Source organism: Mustela lutreola, chromosome 15, assembly GCF_030435805.1.
Source record: "Mustela lutreola isolate mMusLut2 chromosome 15, mMusLut2.pri, whole genome shotgun sequence".
Taxonomy (NCBI): Eukaryota; Metazoa; Chordata; class Mammalia; order Carnivora; family Mustelidae; genus Mustela; species Mustela lutreola.
Window position 1 is genome coordinate 35,425,273 of NC_081304.1, and position 27,105 is coordinate 35,452,377.

The 27,105-nt window shown below is 38.4% G+C and overlaps 2 protein-coding genes across 11 annotated transcripts in view; both read right to left on the minus strand.

Moving 5' to 3' along the window:
- BCAS3 (BCAS3 microtubule associated cell migration factor) overlaps window positions 1–9,110 on the minus strand; it is a 591,123-nt gene extending 582,013 nt beyond the window's left edge. For all 9 annotated transcript variants that reach the window (XM_059149981.1, XM_059149982.1, XM_059149978.1 and 6 more), the window contains exons 1-3: window positions 9,018–9,110; window positions 7,521–7,608; window positions 4,966–5,020 (exon numbers count right to left, since the gene is read on the minus strand). In XM_059149981.1, the coding sequence (XP_059005964.1) occupies window positions 4,966–5,020; window positions 7,521–7,591 (126 nt within the window). In that variant the 5' untranslated portion in view covers window positions 7,592–7,608; window positions 9,018–9,110. The remainder of the gene's footprint in view (window positions 1–4,965; window positions 5,021–7,520; window positions 7,609–9,017) is intronic.
- A 10,676-nt stretch (window positions 9,111–19,786) lies between these two features.
- PPM1D (protein phosphatase, Mg2+/Mn2+ dependent 1D) overlaps window positions 19,787–27,105 on the minus strand; it is a 42,378-nt gene continuing 35,059 nt past the window's right edge. For both annotated transcript variants that reach the window (XM_059148410.1, XM_059148409.1), the window contains exons 5-6: window positions 25,274–25,516; window positions 19,787–21,275 (exon numbers count right to left, since the gene is read on the minus strand). In XM_059148410.1, the coding sequence (XP_059004393.1) occupies window positions 20,718–21,275; window positions 25,274–25,516 (801 nt within the window). In that variant the 3' untranslated portion in view covers window positions 19,787–20,717. The remainder of the gene's footprint in view (window positions 21,276–25,273; window positions 25,517–27,105) is intronic.

The window sequence follows — 27,105 nt, forward strand, 5'->3', positions numbered from 1 at the left end:
TGGGCTTGGTCTTTTCAACCTTGAAAATACTTCTAAAAATAAACTTTAGGAGGGCGCCTGGGCAGCTCAGTCCATTAAGGGTCTGCCTTTGGCTCAGGTCATGATCTCAGGGTCCTGGCTCCCTGCTAGATGGGGAGTCTGCTTCTCCCTCTTCCTCTATCCTTCCCCTCTGCTTGTGCTCTCTCTCTCTCTCTCCCATTGGCTCTCTCTCAAATAAATAAAATCTTTTTAAAAAATAAACTTTAGGGACACATGGGTGGCTCAGTCAGTTAAGCCTTAGGATCAGGTCATAATCTCAATCCAGAGTCCTGGGATTGAGCCCTGCATAAGGCTCCCTGCTCAGCAAGAAATATGCTTCTCCCTCTCCCTCTTCCCTCCACTCATACCCCCAACACCCACCCCTGCTTGTGTGACCACTCTCACTCGAGTGCGCTCTCTCTCTCAAATAAATAAAATCTTTAAAAAAATAAAAAATAAGCTTTATATTTTGGAATAATTTTAGATTATTAAATATAGTACAGAGTTCTCAGATACCCCTCAGCCAGTTTCCCCTAATGTTAACTATCTAACAAACCTGACCTTGCTATGGTACATTTGTCAAAACCATGTCACTGATATTGATGTATTACTATTAATTAAGCCTCAGACTTTATTTGGATTTCATCAGTTTTTCCACTAATGTCCTTTCTCTGTTCCAGCATCTAATCTTGAATAGCACAGTGCATTTAAGCAATTTTTTCCCCCACATCATGCTCTCCTTTAATCTGGTAAAGCAGTAACATTTTTCAAAGTTTTCTTCAGTATAGCAGATTATAAGGCTGCTTATCACCTGTGGCATTAGTCAACCTTCTCCCAATTCCTTTGCAACATTTGCAGGATGCTCTCCTTTGATTTCTGAGTGATATGCTGAGCAAAACAAAGTTGAATGAGGTCTTTCACTACACTGGGATTTTTGAACTTCTTTTTTTTCCCCTTTCGGGGGAAAACAAGACTTTCAAAACAAGCCTTGTATGCTTTTGCCATGTCTTCAAGTTTTCTTCTTTCCTTTGTGTTCTCTACTAAGCCTTCTTGAGAAGATTCTGTGAAGCTGACTGAGGTAGCTGAGCACTGTTTCGTGTGTACCTTCCTGAACGTTCCCATGGAGAAGGCACATGTGGGTATTTTATTCTCACTGAGGCACATACTCAACCCAGTGCCCATCTAGCTTTCATTTGGTATCTTAACAGAGGTCAGTGTACTACTACCCTGAAGATTTCCCCCACATTCCAGCCCCAATCATTAGCCTTCCTTCTTCAACCAACATCCAACTACTTTAGCCCTCTTAGAATCAAAACTTCCACCCCATTATTGACAGGATTTATTTATTTATTTGTCGTTTTATCCTATAAAGGATATATATAAGGTTTAGAATATAACAGGTTTCTAACACATACACACTTTCATAAGCATAAAGTTATTGCTGAACTTTATTTTTTTTTTATTTTTTTTTTTTAAGATTTTTTTTATTTATTTATCAGAGGGAGAGAGAGTGAGCACAGGCAGACAGAGTGGCAGGCAGAGGCAGAGGGAGAAGCAGGCTCCCTGCTGAGCAAGGAGCCCGATGTGGGACTCGATCCCAGGACGCTGGGATCATGACCTGAGCCGAAGGCAGCTGCTTAACCAACTGAGCCACCCAGGCGTCCCAGAACTTTATTTTTTTAAATATTTTATTTATTTATTTATTTGACAGAGAGACATCACAAGTAGGCAGAGAGAGAGGAAGGGAAGCAGGCTCCCTGCTGAGCAGAGAGCCTGATGCGGGGCTCAATCCCAGGACCCTGAGATCATGGCCCAGGCTGAAGGCAGAGGCTTTAAGCCACTGAGCCACCCAGGCACCCCCTGAACTTTATTTTTTTACATTGAACTTTAAAGACACGATCATTGTAGATATGCTATATTTACATATTGTGTTTATGTATTTCATTTTTTTCACTGTACGGAAAATAACACCCATTGTGTCAAGAAGCATAATTTCTAGTTATAGCAAATTATTCTATAGGGATCACATACCATAATTTGCTTGACTTCTATTGACATCTGGGCTGGCTACAATTTTTTATACTGAAAATGCAGACTTTTGACACACATACTCTGAAAAGTTCTGAGCTTTACCTTTCTTCCTTGCTGAATTATTATTTAAAAGATTTTTCAGAAGTAAAATTATTAGATCAAAGAGCACAGCTAAGAGCATCTACAGCCATCAATAACACCTGTTAAATACAATGGAAATTCACTCTATCTATAATAGCTGAAGAAGCGGACACCAGTCTAACAACACATTTTCTCCCTTTTCTGGGTATTTGGGAACTCAGAAGACAATTCCTAGCCTCCTGGAATTTGAAGATTTCCAGAATAGGCGTTGGAACACAACATCAACAAAAAATATAATTTTCCTATTTTCCATAGGTCACCAAATCTGGCCCACCACCTGTGTATATAAATAAAGTTTTATTTTGTTTTTAAAGATTTTATTATATTTGACAGAGAGAGAGACAGCAAGAGAAGGAACACAAACAGGGAGAGTGGGAGAGGGAGCCTAATGTGGGGCTCAATCCCAGGACCTCGAGATCATGACCTGAGCTGAAGACAGACACTTAACCCACTGAGCCACCTAGGCATCCCAAATAAAGTTTTATTTTAATAGAGCCATGCCTTTTCCTTTACATAAAAAGCAGTGTCAAGTAGTTGTAACATGTATTATATGAACTGCAAAGCTTATTTGGCCCTTCACAGAAAGTTTGCTAACTGCTGCACAAGACCATAAAGCCTTACAGAAAGGAATCAGGTATCCCTTCAACTTAACACAGTGCCCAACCCATAGTGGATGCTCAAGTAAATGTCTGTTGCCTGAATTTTTGCTTTATTTCCAGGGTAAACAGAATATAATGACCTGCATAACATACATTTCTTGAATGAATATTCTAATTCTTAGATCTAGGACTACAACTTCACTTCCATAGTTGCTACTCTGATCTAAATCTTCATAAGCAATTACAGAGATTATCTCCTTCCAAATGTCTAATGCTCAAAAAACTAAATTAATCTTTTTTTCTAAATTAATCCTCTACCCTCCAGCATTTTTACCCTATCAATTTTAACATTCCCCTATTTCCCATCTATTAGTCAATCTGGTATTCTTGTTTCTCCAGCAAACTCTCAAGCTATTCCCTCAAAGCCTCTGACCACAGCCTCTTTCCTCCCGCCAATAAAAACTGCTTGCCACGCAGGGTTTCCACTAACACAAAAGGTGCCTTTGTAAAAATGTGATAAGAAGGCACTCTAGGAGTAGGCAAATTACAAAAATTTTTAAATGCCCTTTCCTTGGAACCAACCTGATGCCAGGGCTCAGGGCTTAAGAGAAAGAGCAGATTAGAGACACCAGTTTGGATTTCAGCCCCAGGTTACTCTCTAGAACTGCCATTCCGAGCACAGTCCAAGATGCTCTTGGACAGCAACTCTGTTGCCTACCATACCCGGCTAACCAGCTCCTTCCAACATCCAATACCTAACCTTTCCATTCATTTCAACTGCTATTTCCAATGTCCTTTAGAATTTGACTCTTTCGGGGCACCTGGATGGCTCAGTGGGTTAAGTCTCTGCCTTCAGCTTAGGTTATGGTCTCAGGATCCTGGGATCGAGCCCCACATCAGGCTCTCTGCTTAGTGGGGAGTCTGCTTCCTCCTCTCTGCTTGCCTCTCTGCCTACTTGTGATCTCCCTCTGTCAAATAAATAAATAAATTCTTTAAAAAAAGAGAGAGAGAATTTGACTCTTTCACTCTTTCTTTGCTACGCGTTCTCTTAGCAAGTACATATTAGGTCTATACTATCATGTATAACACTTACTGAAATGCTGCTGTAAGCTCTGCTTGTTTCAGCAATTTGACTTCCTTTAGTAACCAAGTTCCTCCAAATAGGAAAGCATTTATTATCCTTTACATGCCCAAGGACCTTGTCATTGTGACCCATTTCCATGAACATCATAAAGGAGTATCAACATTCCCTGATACTTTCCCTTATTTGATAAATACAACTTACATAATATAACTGAAATCTGGATTTTAGACTTTTCTAGATTGCTGTCATAAGGCTGGGACACTGGATCTACGAATTCCTTTTTTCAACTGCGTGGTTACAAATAGCCTGGCAGTCAGGAAACACTGACATCACCATAAGCAGAAAATACCTTTCCTTTCAGTCGTCCCACAGAACAGAGCTTCCCACGGCCACTGTTTCACAAGAATCCCCAGAGGCTCTCACTACACACACACACAAGTTACTGGATGCCACCTCGATTCCACTGAGTCAAACTCTCTGGGACGGGGCCTGGAAACGATTATTTTTAACACATGTGCCAAGTGATACTCATGTTAAATCTGGGCAACAGTGCACTAGGTATGACCCCAGGAGGGTTGCTCTCATTCTTTATTCTTACATTTATATAGAGACAACTTCTCTTGTAAGTTAGAGTAACAAAGCATATCCCACTTGGCATAAAGATACTGCTCACCATGAAAGACATGTAGATTTGTGCTCAGTATAGTATTTAGCCAATATAATCTGTAGTTAATGAAATGCAAAGTATAGACTTTGCTTTGATCATTTCAGACAGGCAACATTTAACTAGGGTAAGAGGAAGATTCTGGAAATAGAACCCAACTAGAGATTCCCGAGTCCCAGCTCTCAACTAACATCTCACCTTGATTCCTCTTAGGAGAGCAAGTCTTGAGGAATAATTGTGACACAAACAATGCAAAACTAAGGCACTTGTAATACTAACATGTATAGTTCTACCCTACCAATGCTCAGGATGTTAAAACGTTTAGAATCTTTCTGAAATTCATGATACCAGTGTCAAGCTTAGGAAAGAAAACATTTCAGAATATCCCTGGCCAATGGTAAAACCTACTATATTTCTTACTTACTTACCTGTGGCACAACGTCCTGTAGAAAAGTCACAACACTTTCCATGTAGGACTGCTCCCTGAAAAAAGGTGAAATGGATAAAATTGATCCTGACATCTTAAAACAAAACATGGAAAAGCTCTTTCTCTAAGCCTTAAGAAAGTTACTCACAATATTTTAAAATATCTCATCAACCAATAATTCTGTTAACTTGCTTTCCAGTTTCTTTGTATAATGTTATTAAATGAAATGGAGATGAGATATTAATCTTTTTAAACAGCATCTCTTCTTAAAAGTCATGCTCTCTTAATTTGACATACAGATTCTAACTTGTGATGACACAAGGCTAAGACAGGATCTTCCTCTTGAGTCAAAGCAAAAGAATTCCCCAGTCAGAGCAAGAAGAACTGTGGCTGATGACTCAGTCCTTAGTGACCTTCTCTTTAAATTGGTTAGCACCTAGTCCCTTACCTGTATATAGCAAAATCAATCTGCATTTTGCTGCAGGTGCAGGGCAGGTATTAGGAGATACTAAGAAGTCCAAAAAAAAGAATTTTTGCCATAGACAAGACATGGGAAAATATTAAAACACATAAAAGTTAAGAAAAATGATACTGTTAAGGTCACTGAGAGATTTTAAATGGAAGCATATGGATGTCAGCAAGTGGGAAAAAAAATTCTTCAAAATACCAAATCAAATTCATTTCATTCCATGTGAAAAATTACATTTGAAGAAACTCCTATGAGTTATTCTAAATCCAATAAAAAAGCAATATGCCTCCAATAGCTACAAAAACTGATTAGGCCGAATAAAAACAAAAAACACGCACACAACAATTTGATTAGGCCTGCCTCTCCCCGCTCATTTTTTTGCCACTCTCCTCACTCTGCTTCCATCATCTGCAACTTCCATTCCTAGAATACACCAAGCTCTTTCAGTCACGACCTTTACGCCAGCTTTCTTTCTGCCTAGATTCCTTTCCATGCTTTTCCATCCCTTTCATTTCTCCAGCTTAAGCATTACCTTCTCAGAAAGGACTTTCCTGACAGCCTGAAGTCAGACTCCTCACTATCATTCTGTATCATAGCACACCAGGCACTGATCAGAGTCTGTAATCACTTTTCTTATATACGGTTTCCCCCACTAGAATGTAAACTGTCCTACAGAAAGGACTCCAACTCTCATGTTTACCTTCTACCTCCAGAATCTACAAGCCCATACTTCAGGCATGGAGTAGATGCTCGAGCATTATTTGTTAAAAGAATACAAATATATAAAAGATTTTTTTTAAAACACTAAAATTATGTATTGAATAATAAAAAGCAATATAAGTTGGATACCATATGGTGAGGCAACACAGAATACTGCCTAAATGCATAGACTCTGGGGACAAATTGCCTGGGTTTGATCCAGGTTCCCTTTCTTGGCTTTTCCTGAAGATAATTTACTTAATTTCTCCCTGCGTTGGTTTCTTCACCTGAAAGAGTACCTAACTCATAGCTAGTAAAATGTTTAACTTGTTGCCATGGCCCACAGTTAGCAAAGAAGTATGGCCCAGGGAAATGCAAGAGGAAAAAAAAAACAGATGTATTATAGTAAGATACTGTATTATACATATACCTTTCTTAGTCTGAGAGGGCAATCTTTATGTAACATGCCAAACTGCCCAAGGGAATAATATAAAATGCTACAATTCCCTTATGAACATTTTAAAAGGTAGAAAAGTTTCACCTCCTTACATAGATACTGAAGGATCTTCACTGTCCACCCTAACCGACTTTATATAGGTCAACTTCCCTATATTTCATTTATAAAAAGAGCTTGCCCTACCTACATCTGCTCACCTTATTCCCTTTGTCTAAAATGTTCCTTTGATTCTAATTGCCCAAACTCTACTCAGCCTTTAAAGCACATTATGTTAGCTTCTTAATAAAACCCTTTAGGATCTGAAATACTAAAATATCCCCACTAAATACTCCCACTAAAATATTTCCTCCCAATTCTCACGTTTTGCTGATACCTTTTTTATTGATTATAGTGATTTCAAGTATACATCTCTTAAAACCACATTAGATCATAAGCTCCTAGAAAGTATAAGCAGGCTTTGGCAAAAAATGCTTAAAATATAGAATGTTCTTTATGACACTGACTTTGAAACCTTCTGACTAAGACCTAGATAAGAGATACATTTTACATCAACATCTGGTCAACATACGTTCATATGAATAGTGTGTGTCACAATAGAATACTCCCAACTATATTTTCTATAATATGCCATTTCATTTTTTAAATAATGGTCCTGATCCACTGAATCGATCTAATTAATGAGCCATGAATTTTTGAAACTGGAGTTTAAAAAAACATTACTCCTTAGGATTTAGCATAGTGCTTTTGATGTACTCTATAAATATGAATAACATTCACTTGATCCTCCAATTACTCCTTTTATTTGGTCTTGGCAATATTTATCATCCTGTAAAGGTAAAATTAAGTAGATGTTCAAAAAGGAAACGTGAACATTAGTTACTATTCTGAGCAAAGTTTCTTTAGCTTTTAGGCTTATCAGAAATTTGCTTACGTGACAGCCTGGGGGCGGACCACAACTCCACCAGTACAACGACTGGGTCTTCGGGGAGAATCTGTAGCCATAGCTTCATTCGCTAAACCTGTTTCCAGCACAAAGAGACAGAAAAAAAAAATTGATTATTATTGTTGTGGGTAGGAGTGAGGGTTTATGGTTGCCCACTTGAGATCCCTTATGGAAAATGCCTAAAATGTAGGAAACCTTCCCAGCAAGCCCCATTACATGAGAAAGGGTAGATATTAGGAGAGGAAGTAGATAAAGAAGTTTTCTAATTATCATGAATTTTTTTTATTTGGACTAAGCCTTAGAACCACAGAAGAAGTTAAGACTCTTTCTTTCTGGACCTTCTGATCCTCTGTTAACATAATCTAGAAAGGTAAGGGATGGAGAGTCTAGCACAAGATCTCTTAATAAAAACAAATGTGCTATCTCTGTGAGTCAAAATTAGAGAATGTACTAAAATCCTGAAATAGTGAAAACACACATGGCACAATACTTCGAGACCAAATGGAACAGTGAAATAATTGATACCTTCCAACTAAGACTGTTGGAAAACTAGGAGCAAGACTGCATACTGTAACTATGTATAGTGATAAATGTTAACTAGACTTATTGTGATGATCATTGCACAATATGTACAAATATCAAAACATTATGTTTTACACCTAGAACTAATATAATGTTATATGCCAATTATAGCTACCAAAAAAAAAAAAAAAAAAAAGGACTGCATGGTCATAATCTAACGAGTTTTTAAACCATATTTGTCAACCCCCTGCTACTGTAACCTAAACACCAGAGCCTAAATAAGTAATAAAAACTTATATGACATTAGAAGCCCCTTATCCTTTCCTGTCACATCACTGAATCCTGACCCTTGGATGTCCAATAAGCATCTGAATCACTTGGGAGGTTTAAGAGTATGGAGTGTACTTGGTTAAGGTTAAAAAAGGAATGACAGCAATATTAACCATCTCTTTCAGGGCTCAGGAAAGTCCACAGCCTGGAACTAATCCTGAAAGCCCCTAAAACCATCACTTCTAAGGAGGGAGGATTCTGTCACCGTATTTGAAAATTCACAAACTGTGGAGTCTCATCTGCTACTACAAAAACACCCTTTGCCCCACCTGGCCCAGGTATCTTCACCACCAGCTCCTCAGCCCTCCCATTTCCATTCCACCCTTTATTTCCCGAAGCACAGCCTCCCAAGAAATGTCCTTTATGGGCCTGTGCCCTGAGGACGACCCTCGCCAGCCCCTCAGGCCCCACTCTCCTGAGACACACTAACACAGCTCTACCCACTTAACCTCCAACGCGGAGCCACCGCTGCCCCCGGCCGCCCTCTGGCCCCTTGCCCTTCCTCCCCTCCCCCTCCATTCTCGCTAGCTCTCCCTCGTCGAATCTCTGCCAGCCAAGCCCTCTCCGCTCACGCTGCTTGCCCCTCGTCCTCTCCAAGCCTCCCCAAAGCCACAGCCCCACCAGCCCTCTCACCGGCCGCCCCGCCGGTAAACGCTGTTCTCCAGCTCAAGGCTCACTGTTTGGAGTCTCCCCTTGTGATTGACGGCTACCACTTCCTACCACGCCTCAGCGGAACTACTTTTCTAGCCAATCCCAGAAGGAAACTGTCTACCGCCGGGCACCGCCCTTGGAGGTCAGCTTCGCCAACCAGCAAGTAGAAAAGAGGCGGACCCGCCTCCTGAATTTATCCAATCCGCTGGGACTCCATGGACAACAAAACAGTATGTAAGTTCGGGTGATGCCGAGGGGTCAGGTTCGGTTGCGAACGCAGGCAGGTAGGGAGAGTTACAAACACGTCTGTTTTTCTTTGCAGACAGCACACCTACGTGGCTTTATCAAAAAGAATCATGCCGCAGGCTCCTTTGCACTTCAGCTGAGCGTCTCGGACTGGGAGCCTGAGGTCCGGGGACCGGTCTGTTTACATCGAATTCTCGCGACAGCTAGTTCGAAGCTCAAAGCACGTGGACATGGCAGCTGCCAATCACTTTCTGCTGGCCACTCACCCATTCCGAGCCCGCCTCCTTCCCCGCCCTTTTCGATGTGTTTATCTTCCGGGAGCCTAGGCCGGCTTGCGAGGTGGGCAGCTCTAGAGCCAAGGAGTTATTGATCTAAATGAGGGGTGCGGCCGATGATCCTGTGAATTTGAACGAGGTTGGTGGATCCCGCCTGACTCCTTTATTTCTTTCCATCTCCCCTATGGAAGAGATCGCGATTTCATTAGAGATATTGCGTCAGCTACATTCTTTTTTAATAATGATAACATTTATTGATTTATTGAACAAATGTTCAGCAAGTCTCAAGCACTTCATAAGTATTATCATAAGTAATACGGCAGTCCCGTGAGGATATGACTTTTTAATAGGCATGAGGTTTGTAAAAAAATTGGCTGAAACGGCTTTAAAAATTCTAAGGAGGGGGGCACCTGGGTGGGTCAGTGGTTAAGCCTCTGCTTTCGGCTCACGTCATGATCTCGGGGTCCTGGGATCGAGCCCCACATCGGGGTCTCTGCTCAGCAGGAGCCTGCTTTCCCCTCTCTCTCTCTGCCTGCCTCTCTGACTACTTGTGATCTCTGTAAAATAAATAAATAAAATCTTAAAAAAAAATTCTAAGGAGGTTTTAAGCACAATGGAGAATGTAGTAGAGAAACTACCTCAACGAAATATGCAGTTAATCGGGTACTAGAGAGAGAGAATAGAGATACGGATGTAGCTGTAGATATAGCCAAGAAACCATCCATTTGCTCTTGACACCCTATCAGTGCCAATATAGAGCACACCCAAAGTGCTGTTTCTCCGGCTAATGTTTGAACATATTGGCTAATAAAAGATTCTGAACATTTGTCTTCCACTACGCACACAAATTCCAAGCACCATCAGCCTTTTAAGATTTGCTTCCCACATTAAACCCACTAATGGAAGAATCTTTCCAACACGCTAAATTCTTTTTGCTCTTACTGCTCTCTACCACTATTACTTCTTTGTTGTATTTGAAATCGCCTGGAGTTCCCTTGTGCATATCTCAATTTCCCCAACTAGAAAGTTAAATTCTTCCTAGGCATTAGAAGACTGAAGTTTTCACATTGTTGAATCTCTTTTAACACTTAACCGCCCTGAATACAACAGATATTTCAAAATTCAGACTTATTTGAATTAAATAATTACTGTTTTCATGTTGTCCAGACCCAGAGCAGGAATAAAGAGGATATCCAGAGGGTAATAATCACAAGTGGGATAACCAGCATTTATATAAGGTTATTCAGTTTACATAGCTATTTCATATGCATTGTTAAACTTCATAGCTCTCTGACTATTCCTCTACAAAGCATTCTCCATGGAAAAAACAAAGAAACAAACAATCATAAAGAATATCCTTGTACACAAGTTCATGCATTCATTCATTCAACAAATATTTGAGTACCTGTTAAGTGTCAGAGGTGTCTAAGCTCCAGAGGTACAGCAATAAATCAAATGTGCTTACCTCAGCCAGAGAATTTACATTCTGATGGGAAGACAGAAATAAACAGAGAAATTCAAGTAGTGTAAAATGCTATAGAAAAAAACATAATAAGCCAGAAAAATGGATAGCTTAATTCATCCGGGGAATGCCTCTCAGGAGATGACATTTGAACAAAGACTTTACTGAAGTACGTGAGAAAACGACTCTGAGAGAAAAGCAGTTCAGATAAAAGGAACAAGTACCAAGGCCCTAAGAAGGGAATGAATTCTGATGAGGAATGAGAAAAACAGTATGGTTTAAGCAAAGTGAAATAAGTAGAAATCAATAGCCAACTAGTTAGGAGAGTTAAGCAGTGACCAGATGGAGAATGGTCTTGTACAGAATTATAAGGAGTTTCAATTTTTATTCGAGTGTGGGAATCTTTTGGAGGACTTTCAACCAGAAAGTATCATAACCATATTTACATTTCTAAAAGACCAATCTAGCAACTGTACATATAATAAACTATTGTCAGGGAGGGAACAAGAGTGAAAGCAGTGGGACAAGTAGAGAAGCTATTTCAGTAGACAAGGTCATAGATGCAGTCCAGAACTAGGTGTCAAAGTGAAGCAGTAGAGGTGAAAAGAAACCAACTTCAAAATATTTTGGAAGAGAAAATTGAAAGATCTTGATATTGGGTTGGTTGTAGGATAGAAGGGAAAAAGAGAATCAAGGATTATGTTGTGTTTGGGGCTTGAACAACTAAGCGATGACATTTATGGGTAGGATAAACACTGATGACATTATACATTTTGGTGGGGGGTGAATTTCTGTGCTTTCGTTGCTTCCTTTATAAATTGTAAAAAGACTATTATGAGCCTCCTATAATTTTTTTTAAAGATTCCATTTATTCACTTGACAGACAGAGATCACAAGCAGGCAAAGAGGCAGGCAGAGAGAGAGAGATAGGGAAGCAGGCTCCCCGAGGAGCAGAGAGCCAGACACGGGGCCCGATCCAGGACCCTGAGATCATGACCGGAGCTGAAGGCAGAGGCCCTAACCCACCGAGCCACCCAGGCACCCAGAGCCTCCTAGAATTTTTATGAGGAGTAAATAAATTTCAAATTCTTAAAACCAGTTAGAAATTTCTCCAAATTAACTAGTTCTAGTTATGAATTAACCAACCATGTCTAATTAATTACTCCATTTTTTCCTCCACCAAAATGGGTGAAATTCTCTCATGAGACTTCAAACAGAGAGCGAACAAAATTTGTAGGGATCATTTTTTTGAGTGGAAATAACTTGACGGTACTTAGCACACATTATCCGCTTATGAGTCATTTCAAAGCATTAGGATGTGGGGAAACTTTTCAATATCTGTTCTTATGGCTGAGCAGTCCCGGCGAGGAAACTGATTTTCAGTGTAAAAGAGTGACTTCGAGGGGCGCCTGAGTGGCTCAGTGGGTTAAGCCTCTGCCTTGGGCTCGGGTCACGATCTCGAGGTCCTGGGATCGAGTCCGGTGTTGGGCTCTCTGCTCAGCGGGGAGCCTGCTACCCCATCTCTCTCTGCCTGCCTCTCTGCCTACTTGTGATCTCCCTCTCTCTATCAAATAAATAAAATAAATAAATAAAATCTTAAAAAAAAAAAAAAGAGTGACTTTGAGCCAGAATTCTGTCTTATTCCAGTTGCTACAATTATAATAATAACATTATAATAAATCACTAAGGACTAAAATTGCCTCTCCTATGGCCCTCTGAATCAAAACCAAAAATCTCCATAAAGTCAAGGAATTATTCATATGAAAACCAGTTTCAAGATCGGTTTGTACTTTATTGTGAATTTTCATTTCAGTAGGATTAAGATTCCTTTTTAGCTTCAAGCAAGCCTCACTTACCCTGGCCACCAAAAACACATGAACAATAATCACATGATTCAAGCAGTGGTGGAAAAATCTGATTTCAGGGCACCTGGGTGGCTCAGTGGGTTAAGCCGCTGCCTTCGGCTCAGGTCATGATCTCAGGGTCCTGGGATCGAGTCCCGCATCGGGCTCTCTGCTCAGCAGGGAGCCTGCTTCCTCCTCTCTCTCTGTCTGCCTCTCTGCCTGCTTGTCATCTCTCTCTGTCAAATAAATAAATAAATAAAAATCTTTAAAAAAAAAAAATCTGATTTCACAGAACCATGATGAACATTAATATTTTAATTTCTAGTCAATTGAAATGGAAAAAAAAAACACCCAAAGAGGTTAAAAAAAATAATGATCATCAAGCATAGGTTCATCAATTGTATCCCTCTGATTGGGGATTTTTATAACAAGGGAGACTATAAATGTGTTTTAGCAGTAGAAAGTGATAGGAAACTAGTTAGGAAAGGGCATATATGGAATATCTGTACCTTCTGCTCAGTTTTTCCATGGACCTATAACTGCTCTAAAAAAAAAAATCTATTTTTAAAAACCACGTTTCTCTAAAATCCTCCAATTGTGAAGTAAAATTATACTAATCACTCACTATATGGACTTTCTTTGGTGCATTTTTAGGTTGCAACTTTTGAACACTACCTTTTGTAGTAATCTCCTAAAAAGTAGAATCCAAACTTTGTAGAATAGCAAAACCAACAAAGATCATATCACTTCATCTCTGTCTAATTACAGTAGTACCTGCCATGTGTCTGTCCTGCATGTTCCGACATAACTGGCTTCAAAAACAGCATTTTCCCACATTCTTCAAAGTTCTAAGTATTTGTTCAACCTCCACCCAGTTCATACTCAGGCCCAGCAAACTATAGTGATTGCTTTCATTATCTTGAAACTAACTAGTATCTATAAAGTAGCCATGTAATTTATCATCCTAACCAGAGGCTCTATTAACGGCTATACTTTCTTGCCCCCTCCCTTCCCCAGGGCAAAAAAGTAAAGTAGGACTGTATCAGGCAAATCGTGAAGTATGGCTTCCCTTTATCTCTGACATATTAGTACTACTTTGTAACTTTTCTAGTAGATTAATGTATAAATCTATTGTCTATTTAGCTAACATGTAAGCTCTTTAGCAGAAGGGATTGTTTGTTTCATTTCTGTTCTCCATAAAACTCTCTTCATTAACAGGAAAAATTACATGTCAGAACCCCAACAATTTACCCTGCAATCTGGAGTTTGTACTTATAATTAAATGTACCAAAAAGTAAAACTCTTGACAAAGACCAAAAATTAGTTTCATCAGCTGTTTTAATGATACCCAGGGCATAGTTTATCTCCCTCAAACATGCCTAACCCTAGATAAAAACTACTTTAAAATCTGAGAAACCTGAATTAACTGTTATAACAGTTTTGAGAAGCTAAAAATTTAATAAAAATAATATTGGGTAACATTTATTTAGCTCTACATGCCTGTAGTATTACTTATCTACATTTTATAGATTAGAACCAAATGTAGGCACAGTAGTGGAAATGCGTACGGCCCAGAGAATTTAAAAGAGGAGCCCCAGAGGAGGGTAAAGTACCATGGAGACTGTAGAGAGGGAGGAGCTCAGGAGAGTGACCTCACAGAGTATATCTAGCAAGGATCAGATCCTAATTCGCATATCAAAGACTTAGAGAATTGTGAAAGAACCAGGAAAATCTAACTCCCAGAAAAAATAATCAACAGATGCTCACAAACATCACCTGATTTAAGCAGTGGTGAAATAATCTGATTTCATGTAGAACTGTGATAATCATTAATATTTTAGTTTTCAGCCAAGGGAAAGGAATACCTAAATGACAAAGATTATCTGACACACTTTAAAGCAGTACTGTAACAAATGTTCCTGCAAACAATTGTGAACCCTCTTGACATGCATGAAAACACAGAACATTTCAACAAAGATATAAAGAAGAACCAAATGGGAAAAAAAATAAGGAACCAAATGGAAATTTTACAACTCAGAAATATAGCATCAAATGTTCTAACGAAAGGAAAAACAAAGAGTTACAAAGAAAGAAAAAAAGAGGGTGCTTGGGTGGCTCTGTTGGTTAAGTGTCTGTCTTCGGCTCAGGTCATGATCCCAGGGTCCTGGGGTGAAACTTTTTTGCTCAGCAGGAGTCTGCTTCTCCCCGCCCTCCCTCTGGGCTCTTTCTCTCTCTCAAATAAATAAATAAATACAATCTTTTTTTAAAAAGGGGGGGAGAATGTGATGCTGAAAAAAAAATTGAGGGAAAAATGGCTGAAAACTTCCTAAGTTTTCTGAAAGATAAAAACCTGCAGATTCAAAACTCATCAAGCCCCAAGCAGAAAGCCTCAAAGGAATCCATGTATAAGAACTTCATAATCATACTGTTGAAGACAAAAGACAAAGAAAAAAATCTTGAAAGCAGCCAGAGAACAACTATGCATTACTGACAAAGACACAATTTGAATGACTACAGATTTTTCATCGGAAACCAGACAATAATACTAGAGGGAAGCCTAGAATATCAGGAATGAAAAAAGAGCAATAGCAATGGTAAATATCTTGATGAATATCACAGACTGTTCTCTTGGTTTTTTTTTTTTTTTTTTAAGATTTTATTTATTTATCAGAGAGAGAGCGAGCACAGGCAGACAGAATGGCAGGCAGAGGCTGAGGGAGAAGCAGGCTCCCTGCTGAGCAAGGAGCCCGATGTGGGACTTGATCCCAGGACGCTGGAATCATGACCTGAGCCAAAGGCAGCTGCTTAACCAACTGAGCCACCCAGGCGTCCCTGTTCTCTTGGGTTTTTTAAAATATGTGCTTTTTGGTATAAAAATTATAACATTGCCTGATGGGGTTTTCAATATATACAAACATAAAGTTTTCTACATTGCACTTTATTTGTTTTAAGATTTTGTTTATTTAAGAGAGAACACAAGCAGGGGGAGCAACAGAGGGAGAGGGAAAAACAGACTCCCCATTGAGCAAAGAGCTTGATGTGGGGCTCAATCCCAGGAACCCAAGATCATGACCTGAGCCAAAGGTAGACACTTAACCATCAGAGCCACCCAGGCACCCCTCTACATTGCACTTTAAGTGGTAAAATAGATTCAAGTAGACTATCAAAGTTTGTATACTGTCATCCCTAATGCAACCATTCATACAGTCAAATTATTTTGCCTTAAAGATTAATATTTGGGATGCCTGGGTGGCTCAGTCAGTTAAGACTCTGCCTTCAGCCCAGGTCATGACCCCCGGGTGCTGGTATCAAGTCCCCCATGGGAGTCCTTACTCAGTGGTAGTTTGCTTCTCCCTCTCCCCGACCCTGCTCATACTCACACATACTCTAATAAATTTTTCAAAAATCTTTTTTAAAAAAAGACTAAAATTTAAGTTTTCAACTTTTCTCATGACAGAGTATATTTAGAAGAAAGAACACACTAAAACACTTCTCTCCATTACAGAACTTTCTCCCAGATATCTGGAAGATGAAAATAACATCATTCATGCAGTGCTAAAACAAACAAACAAACAAACAAAAACCCTGTATTTTATATGATTAATGCTTCTAACTTCTAGATTCTGATAGACTGCTTCCAAGATGGCCCTCAATGATGCCCAGCTCCTAATACTCATGCCCTTTTTTAACTGCCTCTATATTGTCTCAGTATGGTTTATACAACTAACAAAACACAGAACTGGTATCTATCTTTGAGGTTAGGTTACAAAAGTCAGTGAGCCTTCTGCCTTGTTCTTTCTCCTATCATTAGGAGAAATTTAATTTATTTAACTAATAGGGGAAAGTTAACTAATATATTTTGAGAGGCCCTGTAGGGCACACATGACATGTAACGGAGGCTTCCTACCAACACATATCCTCCAGGCCCTAGTGAAGCCTTTAGTTGACTGTGGCCCTGCTTGGGCCCTACATGATTCTGTAGCCTAACTTAGTGGTTCCCAGATTCCGAACACTCAGAAACTTGAAGATGTTCGTTGTTTAAGGCTACTAAATTCATGGGGCGCCTGGGTGGCTCAGTGGGTTGAAGCCTCTGCCTTCGGCTCAGGTCGTGATTGAGCCCCGCATCGGGCTGTCTGCTCCGCGGAGAGCCTGCTTCCTCCTCTCTCTCTCTCTCTCTGCCTGCCTCTCTGCCTACTTGTGATCTCTGTCAAATGAATAAATAAAATCTTAAAAAAAAAAAAAGGCTACTAAATTCTGAGGTATTACGCAGCAGTATATAACTAATACATATTTTAATCTTTGAGGCACATGGTAGAGAACTGTTTTCAAAATACTGAGAAGAACCAGTGTGTGGATGTGATATTGTGATAAAATAAGAAACAGGTATTTTGACCTTTGTCCCAGGCTCCTGGCTAGAGCGTCTAAAACCTTTGTAATTTCTTAGGTGATAAAGGCGTTAGGAACAACTTTTATCTTTGGTCACTGACTCTTATTCCTTACAAAGGTCCTAAATCCCCTGGAATTTCTCCGGTACAAACATCTCTTGTTTTAATGAGATAACTCTTTCTCAGTGGGCTCACTAACACACCCTTTTTCTCCTGGGAGGGAGGAGTTTCAGATTAACAACTGATCACGCCTAAATGATAAAGCCTCTATAAAAATCCCCAAAGTATGGGATTCAGAGCTTCCAGGTTGGTGAACACACATGGGGTGAGGGTGGTTCACCCCAAGCCAATGGGATTGGAGGCTCCTCTGCTTGGGGCTGTTCTGGACCTTACCTGGTGTATCTTTTTTTTTAGAAAGTTCTTTTGTAACTTTTGTATATAATAAACCAGTAAATGTTTCCCTGAATTCTTGTGAGCTGTTCTAGCAAAAAATTACCAGACTTGAGGGGGTTGTGCAAACCGATTTACAGCCAGTAGATCAGAAATGTATGAAAACCTATGACTTGGAATTAGTTTCTAAAGTGAGGGCAGTCTTGTGACACTGAGCCCTTAACTTGTGGGATCTGGTTGTAACTCTGTAAGTGTCAGAACTGAATTGAATTGTAGGACACCCTGTTGATGTCTACAGAAAATTGGGAGAATCACTTGGTGTAGGAAATCTTACATATCTGGTGTATATGAGTAAAGAAGAAATGTTTTCCTTTCAGTGGACATGGTTAAATAATGCAGTTAAATAACTTATATCCATAGATGGGAATACTAAAGATTGAGGAGGCTCTGCAAAATACTGAAAGAAAAATCTTCATAATTAAGAAATGAACACCTCTTGCATGTCTGTGCAGATTGTCACAAGATGAGGGAAATGCTGGCTGCCTCTGGAACTGAAGTGGGAATTTCCCATAATGTATTTCATTATCATAAATTTCCCATAATGTATTATACTACTGATCTACATCACATAGGCAAATAAAATTAGAAAATAAAAGACAAACATTAAGACATTACTTATGGAACAGATACAGAAAAGACCTAATATTAGCATTTGCAGTTATGTCTTCAACCAAAAATGTTACTAGTATTAATAGCTACTACTATCTGGAATTCGGGCTCCATTGCACTAAAAATGTGATCTAGGAAAGAGTAATATTTTCACATTAAAAAACTGTTTGAAAAAACAAAGATTACACTGGCATGCTTGGGTGGCTCAGCTGGTTAAGTATCTGCATTGGGCTCAGGTCAGTCCTGCATGAGGCTCCTTCCTCAGCAGGGAGCCTGCTTCTCCTTCTGCCTGCTGCTCACCTTGCTTGTACTGATAAATCTTTTTTAAAAGGTATCAGAAAAATAAAGATTACATAATCCATTATTCTAATCAAGTGGAAATTTTAATTTCATGTAGATACAGGATTTACAACCACTGGCAGAAAAAGTAAAAATGGCTAAATGAATTTTAATATACATTCAGATTTGTTGAATTCCCGTTGGTGCACCTAAGATGGTATCCCAGGTCTAAAAGATGGGAAAGAAACAAAAAATAAAAAAAAATTAATAAAGGATGGAAAAAACCTTCACAATAAATCGACTTCTAAAGTGTTTACTAGGGGGCGCCTGGGTGGCTCAGTAGTTAAGCATCTGCCTTCGTTTGGCTCAGGGCATGATCCACAGAAAGCCTGCTTCTCCCTCTCCCACTCCCCCTGCTTGTGTTCCCTCCCTGGCTGTGTCTCAGTCAAATAAATAAATACAATCTTAAAAAAAAAAAAAAGTATCTATTAGTGGCTGTATCACTGTCTTGGAAAGATCTGAAAAACAAACTCTTCAGTGTGCCTGGGTGGCTCAGTCAGTAAAGCGTCTGCCTTCTACTCGTCATGATCTCGGTGTCCTGGGGTTGAGCCCCACACCAGGCTACCTGCTCAGTGGGGAGTCTGCTTCTCCTTATCTCCCCATTCATACGCTTTCTAATGAATAAAACCCTAAAAAAAAAATCCCTCTTAGGTAACTATAAATCCTTCTTAAGGAGCTAGCCACAATCGTTTTACCTGGACCCCTGGTTCTCAATCTTGTTACTGAAAACTGGTATGCTTCCAATTGCGCAGTTCCCAGCATATTGTGGATATTGAATGCATGAATTAACTCTTCAATCTCTTAATAAGAGATCTTCTAAATTAATAAATTTAAATTTTTTCTTATTGTAGAACAATTCATCACACCAAAATGACACTAAGTGTCTTGGTTTTTTCCTGTATTATTAAGTGCAACATAGTATCTCATCAAATGTTTATAAGCCATAACTAGCTTCACCATATTCTTAACCATATTCTTTTGTTGGTATTTGGCCTGTTTCAATGTATTCTAAATTAAAATTAAAAAGTGAAGAGTACAAAAATAAACATTACATATATTTTTAAGTTGTTACTCTAAAGCATGATCAAGGCAAAACACAAAGTTTCTATCATTAAAACAAACCAACAAAAATCCAGCAACATCAGGAACAGTTCACTGATTTATTAGATGAACAAACATATATCCACATAATCAATGAAAACTGTATGATATATAAAATAATTTAAGAAATGTTGGGAATTAGCAGCACCATCTGTTATTGAAATAGCAAGAAAAACTTCACATATTTTATGCAAACACGAGAAAAGAATAACTACTTTAAAACCTAATAATGCCACTGAGTGTCTGGGATGATTGAGAGGGACACCTTTTTAGGCAAACACACCTCCTTCTACTCCAAAGATTTGGGGAGTATATCGGATGATTAAGGTTTCAGAAAATGCTACTGAATTAAGAGATACTGCATAGTATTTTAATTAGAACAGGGAGACTAACACCAAGCTACTTTCAGCATGGCTCAACACTTTTGCTATGAAAAATTTAGTTCTGAATTATGATATTAGAAATAAAAAATAATTTTTAAAAGACACTAGCTGTCTCTAAGAAACATTAAGTGGAACACAGGTCACTATGAAAATACATCACTTTTCCAGTTTGCTTAATAATTTACTTTAAAAAGTTGTGTAGTTTTCATCACAAGTGACTTATACAAATTTCTTAATAAGCATTTTTAAAAGTTTAAATGTATTTCTAAAATCTAATAGATTCTTTTGATTTTTTTTTAACTTTTAGCCCTGTTGTTACATTTACTGTGTATCAGAGTAAGAGACTGAGTTTGTGTGAAAGTATACAAATTTACACACATTTTACAGCAACTTATACCCTAACATCTACAAAATTCACATTTATAATACAAGCAAGTACAAGGCCAAGATAAAACTGTTGAATTCCAAAAAGTCAAACTGTATACTATTTTTATTTTGTCCCCTTAAAAAAAGTTCAAGTTCTGCACCAACTTCAAAAAGCCCTCTTAAATCCTAAGTTTGGAAAAAAAAACATTTTTCATATACATTTCAGCAGACACAAACAGTTTTTCTGTGCTGATGAAGTAAAGGATTTCCAATTTTCTTCTGGCCCCGAAGTCTGCGTCGCATGGTAAGTTTAACAGAGTTCTTTCGCTGTGAGCTGGTGGGGAGGCTTGCAGGCTGAGCACCACTACTTCGACTTAAACCATTTCGTCTGTGCTTCTTCATGAGAGGGCCAGAATTGGATTCTTCTAATGTCCTTTTAAAGTTTGCTGGAGGGGTTCTTTCAACTTCTTGGGCTTTCATTTGACCTGGAGTTGACATCTTTACATTTTTTTGGTCCATGATGGTATTTGTTGAATTGGTAGGCACAAGGCCAACTGACAGGCTATTATTCAAAGAATCATGTATCCTTAAAGTCAGGGCTTTAGTGCAATTTTCTTCAAGTGGCTCTGGATCTTTTGAGGGTATGACTGCCGGCTGGACATTCCCCCGAGCTACCTCTGCTGGGACTTCTACATAATTCTCTGAGAAGGCATTACTACGAATAAGGGCAGGTACATGGTCCTTAGAGTTCAGCCGTGGCCATGGGTCCTCCTCCAGTGACTAAAAAACAAGAAAGGTAAGCCAAATAAATAATTTATCATAGAATTCAGCTTAATCATTAGAAGACAAGATGAAGTTTCATTAGAATAAGTGAAAAATTTGGTTGGTTGGTTAATTTCTTACTTATTTTTTTCTATATTCTCATTTCTGAATATTCAGTAGTAGAGAAAATGTAAACTGCAACATTAAAGCAATAATGTCATACTGCAAACTCGTACTCTTGCTTTGTACCTATCTCCCAAACACTAGAGACTGTTCTAGAACTTGAGAAAAGCAGGATGTCTGAGAATCTAGAGAACATGGCTGGGGCAACTCTCAAAGAAATAAATGAAAATTATATGGAAACTTTCAGGTATTCTTTTTTTAAAAGCTTGACGGGTCATTTAGATATGCACCACTCGTTTAGATACAGTGTCCTAGATCTACATATACTCAGAATATTTTTCCTATCAAACCCAAATCTCTCATAGTACTAATACTTTATAAAATCATTGTTAATAGTTCCTCAAGAACAGAGTTTAAGCATAAATACTGTCTCCCTCAAGTACATAACATTTCCCTCAAATCTTTTCTCCTTTAATCAAGTCATTTATTAAAATATTAATATAATCTGAAGTAAACCCTTTGTAGAAGGATAAATGAAAACATATTATCTGGTCTTCCTCTGATATAAAAATCCCTTAGAAATAAACGCCTTTCAAAAAAACGCTATAGAAAAGTATACTTATAAAAAGAATGTTTCCTTTAATGGTTCTAGAATTGAGAAGAAAAGGGAAATTTAAGCCACCCAAAAGCATTTCAATCTCACCATAAACATGAATGAACATACTTTAATGGAAAAAAAATGTATTGACTTTAGGTCAACTGGAAGCTAGAGATGAGAAACCCCGGTTCCTAATTTGGGACTGCCTCAAAAACATTGCTGTTTCTGCTGCTGCTGCTGCTGCTGCTGCTTTTTTTTGTGGGTTTTTTTTCTTTTTTTTACTAGGAAAATACTCTTTCTTTCTGCAGAAAGAATTGATTCATTTATTTCTTTAACACTGCATAGTTTACTGAAACCACAATTATTCTTATCTGTTTTATTTTATATTTTAAAGATTTTATTTATTTGACAGAGAAGTAAGAGAGAGCCAAAAAGCACAAGCGAGAGGGAATGGCAGAGGGAAAAAGAGAAGAAAGCTCCCTGCTGAGCAGGGAACCCACCCCCCCAAATGCAGGCTCCATCTTAAGACCCTGGGATCATGACCTGAGCCAAACGCAGACCTTAACCAACTGAGCCACCCAGCCCCTTTTCTTATCTGTTTTAACACTGACTAGGTGTTAGGTAGCAATCTTGTTTCAAAGTATCAGTGTTGAGAAAGGTAACAGGATAGTCTTCATTCCAGAATATTTACATATGGCTTTCAAAAATATCAGCAAGAGATGTATGTGAGCTCATCCTTTTGCAATAGGTTGATTCCAATACCTACCCTGGTCACAAGCATGTTCTGGATAATCACAGAAAACTATACCTACTCATAATAAATTGTTGAGCCAGAGTTTGTCCTGCTTTAATAAAGAAAAAAGGATTTACAGTAAGATCAGGCAGACAGAGAAGGCTTCCTACTACCAGTCACATCACTAAATTAGGCAAAAGAAAGTAATAACCAAGCCATTGGTAGGAACAGAACATGCTGCTCTAGTTTGTAAAATAAGGTTAGCTATTAGATGGAATTCCTTTATAAAAGAAAACCAGTGGAACAATTTCAGAGTTAATACGATTTATTTTAATTTCTGTTGTGTTCTTTTTATTTTATTTTTTAAAAGACTTTATTTATTTGAGAGAGAGAGAAAAAGAAGTGGGGAGGCTCAGAAGGGAAGAAAGAGAGAGAGGAGCAGACACCCCACTGAGTAAGAAGACCAATACAGGGCTCGATGCAGGGCTCGATTCCAGGACCCAGAGATCATGATCTGAGTCAAAAGCACCCATGTAACCAACTAAACCAACCAGGTGCCACTGTTCTGTCTTTTTAAATTCACAAGATTATTATTCTGACACTACATGTGTGCTGGCTTTTCTTCCCCCACTTCCTCCTTGAACTTTTCCTTTTCCTGCTCTTTTTATTGGCATTCTGCGGGAATACACTGCATCTGTTAGCACAGGCAATTGCTCAGACTTCTCAGACTCATCCCAGATGAATTACCTGTATTGCTAAATCTTCTTACATGTACATAAAATGTAATATTGAGAGATTACCTCCTAAAAACACAAATTTTAAAAGTTTTACCACTTCAGAGATCAACTTCCTTGCTCCATCAATCTTATAATCCAACATTAAATCTAACTGAAAATTGTGCCTAGAACATAACTGAAACTAAAAGCTAATTTTCTGAAAGAACTCCCTTCCTCATTCCTCCTTCCAATAACTCTTGGCTTATTTAAAAAGAACTATATTGGGGTGTCTGGGTGGCTCAGTCAGTTAAGTGTCTGCCTTCGGCTCAGGTCATGATCCAGCCCCTCATCGGACTCCCTGCTCAGCAGGGCACCTGCTTTTCCCTCTCCCTTCTGCTCGCCCTGCTGTGCAATCTCTCTCACTCTCTGTCATATAAACAAATAAAATTTAAAATAATCAAAAGCAAACAAAAAGCTAAATTTAGTTTTGCCCTAAAGAAAGGACAGAGAAAAATGTGTGTCAGAGTGATATATCACTTAAACAGAGGTATTTCTACCATATTCATCCCAAAACAAAGATCTGACTACTTGGATACCTTAGGATCCATACAGAAGTTGACATGTCTATAAATAGATAAACCTAGTCTCAAATGCCTACTCTAAATGTGGGAAAGTATTAAAAACTAAGCTGACCAAAATATCATTCTATTTATCTAGATGTTACTAAATGTGGGATTATTTTACCAAGAAAATAAATCAATAGATTACATGTGTAGTCGTGGTTGTCAATTAAGATAAAACACAATTTCTTGGGCAGAGATTTGTCTTTATTTACTTGTTAGGTCAGAGCTAACATCACTAATTATTCTGAATGGCTCCAAATATTTTCCTATATTTTGGTGGGGCCAACTAGTTAACTACCAATGCCTAAATATAAGTTAGGGTATACATAAATCTCCTTATCTTTATTATTATATCATTAGGTCTCCAGATTTTCAGAAATAATTTAAAAAACATTTTATATAGGGGCCCCTGAGTGGCTCAGTGGATTGGGTGATTGACTCTTGGTTTCAACTCAGGTTGTGAGATCAAGCCTGGCGTTGGGCTCCGCATTGGGTGTGGAGCCTGCTGAAGATTCTCTCACTTCCTATTCTCCTCTGCCCCTCACTCACACATGCTCTCTCAAAAATACAAAAATAAAAGCACATTCTCAGAAGTCCCACGTATAACAAAGCAGTTATCAGTACTACCAATTTTTAGTAGGAAAATACTGGGATGAAATAATAAAAAGGGAAATGCAGTACCATTTAAATTTACTTCACAGCTTATCTTAAACTCATTCAAAATTATCTAAGAAGAGGAATAATGTTTCTTGTCCATGTTATTAGACAACCAGTTCTAAGATCTGATATCCTAAGGTCCACTTCAGTCTGTAGTCTGTGTGATCTTATCCGAATTGCTTAATCTCTCAGTCTTATTATCTGTAAGATGGAATAATCTCTACACTAGTTACCCATTCCATTTATGAGGTTCAAATGAAATATATACAAAAGTACTTCCAAACTTAAATGTTTATAAATGTACATAGTATTAGAAGGGGATTGTTAAAATATTGTTATGTACATCTCCTTTCTATTAAGCACTGTGCACACAGCTGGCATGCAGAACAGTACTAATGGGAAGATGAATCAATGATAGTAAAAGTTACATGACAAAGATCCATCACTTTCTTGAACCCAGTTCAAATCCAAAATCCTATGATACAAAGAATCTGAAAAACTTTTCAGGCAATTCTAACCAAAGAAATTCTATTTAAAAACCTCAAATACTATAGAGAACTGTATACCTTGACTGGCAGTGTAGAACATGGAGAAGGAGTCATCACGCAGGTTTCTTGACTATTATACGAAGGACTATCAGTCAGGTTCAGATAGAGCTCATCTTCACTGGTGAAATTTCCCTGGCTGTCCACTCCTGGAGAAATGCAGATCACTATAGCACTAGTATTATCTGCTCGAAGCATACGCTGCCTCCAGCGGCCTAGTGCTCGATTCACAAGCATTTTGGCACAAGACTGTCCATGTTCACCCTGTAGTTAAAAGAACAAAGAGAGAGAAGGTTAACAACTCAGATTTAGTTCCCACTATAAATTAAAAACAAAGTATCAAATTAAAAACAAAGTATTCAATATGGCTCACATAAGTAAAATTTCCTAAATTTCAAACATTATCCATAGACCCCATAACTATGTTAAGAGTACTGCTCTAATTTTTTTAAATATTAAGACAAGGCCTTATCCTGTGGTTAAATTCCACCTGTGTTTTTATCTTTTTAGTAGCAAGAAACTCAGTCTTCACTGTAATAGGAAAAGTTATACAGAAGTTATCTAAAATGGAAAGTAAACATCAAGTTATTACAGATAAACAATTCGCAAACGAGATAATCAGGCATGGCAAAAACAAAAAACAAAAAACAAAAAAACCCTTATTGCAAAGGGCCAATCTTCTCCTAAAATAAGAGCTTCTACAAATCAATGACAATAAAATTTTGTCAAAGAATATGAACAAAATTCAGAGACAAGAAAATATAAACAACTGTTAAATATATACAATTGACCCTTGAACAATGGGGGACGTTGGAGATGCCAACTCCCCCATACAAATGAAAATCCATGTATAACTTTTGATTCCCCTCAAACTTAACTACTAATAGCCTACTGTTGACCACAAGTCTTACCAATAAAATTAAGTTGATTAGCATGTATTTTGCATATTATCTGTATTATATACTGCATTCTTAAAGCTAGGGAGGGCGCCTGGGTGGCTCAGTGGGTTAAAGCCTCTCCCTTCGGCTCAGGTCATGATCCCAGGGTCCTGGGATCGAGGCCCACATCGGGCTCTCTGCTCAGCTGGGAACCTGCTTCCTCCTCTCTCTCTGCCTGCTTCTCTGCCTACTTGTGATCTCTGTCTGTTAAATAAATAAATAAAAATCTTAAAAATAAAATAAAATAAAATAAAGCTAGGGAAAAAAATTATAAAGAAGAGAAAATACCTGTATGGTGCTGTATATACCTAAGAGAAATGAAAACATATCCACACAAAAACTTGTATGTGAATGTTCACAAAAGTCATTCATTCATAAGAGCCCCAAAGTGGAAACAACCCAAATATGCATCAACTGGTAAATGGATGGATAATTAAATGTTGTATATCCATTGATGGAAAATTATTCAGCCCTAACAAGGAATAAAGTACTTTTATTTACAAGCAACATGGATGAACCTTGAAAATACTATGCTTAAGTGAAAGAAGTCAAATATGGAGGTCACATATTATATGATCTCTTTACATGAAATATCCAAAACAGGCCAATATAAAGAGAGACAGAAAGATCAGTGGTTGCCAGTGGGTGGGGATAACAGGAGGCAGTGAATGACTACTGGCAATTATTGGTTTTGGAGGTAGTGATAAAATGTTCTGGAATGATATAGTGGTAACGGTTGCACAACTTAGAGAATATAGTAAGAACTACTGAGTTAGTTATACATTTTTTTAAAAGATTTTATTTATTTATTTGACAGAGAGAGATCACAAGTAGGCAGAGAGGCAGGCAGAGAGAGAGGAAGGGAAGCAGCCCCCTGCTGAGCAGAGAGCCCGATGTGGGACTCGATCCCAGGAC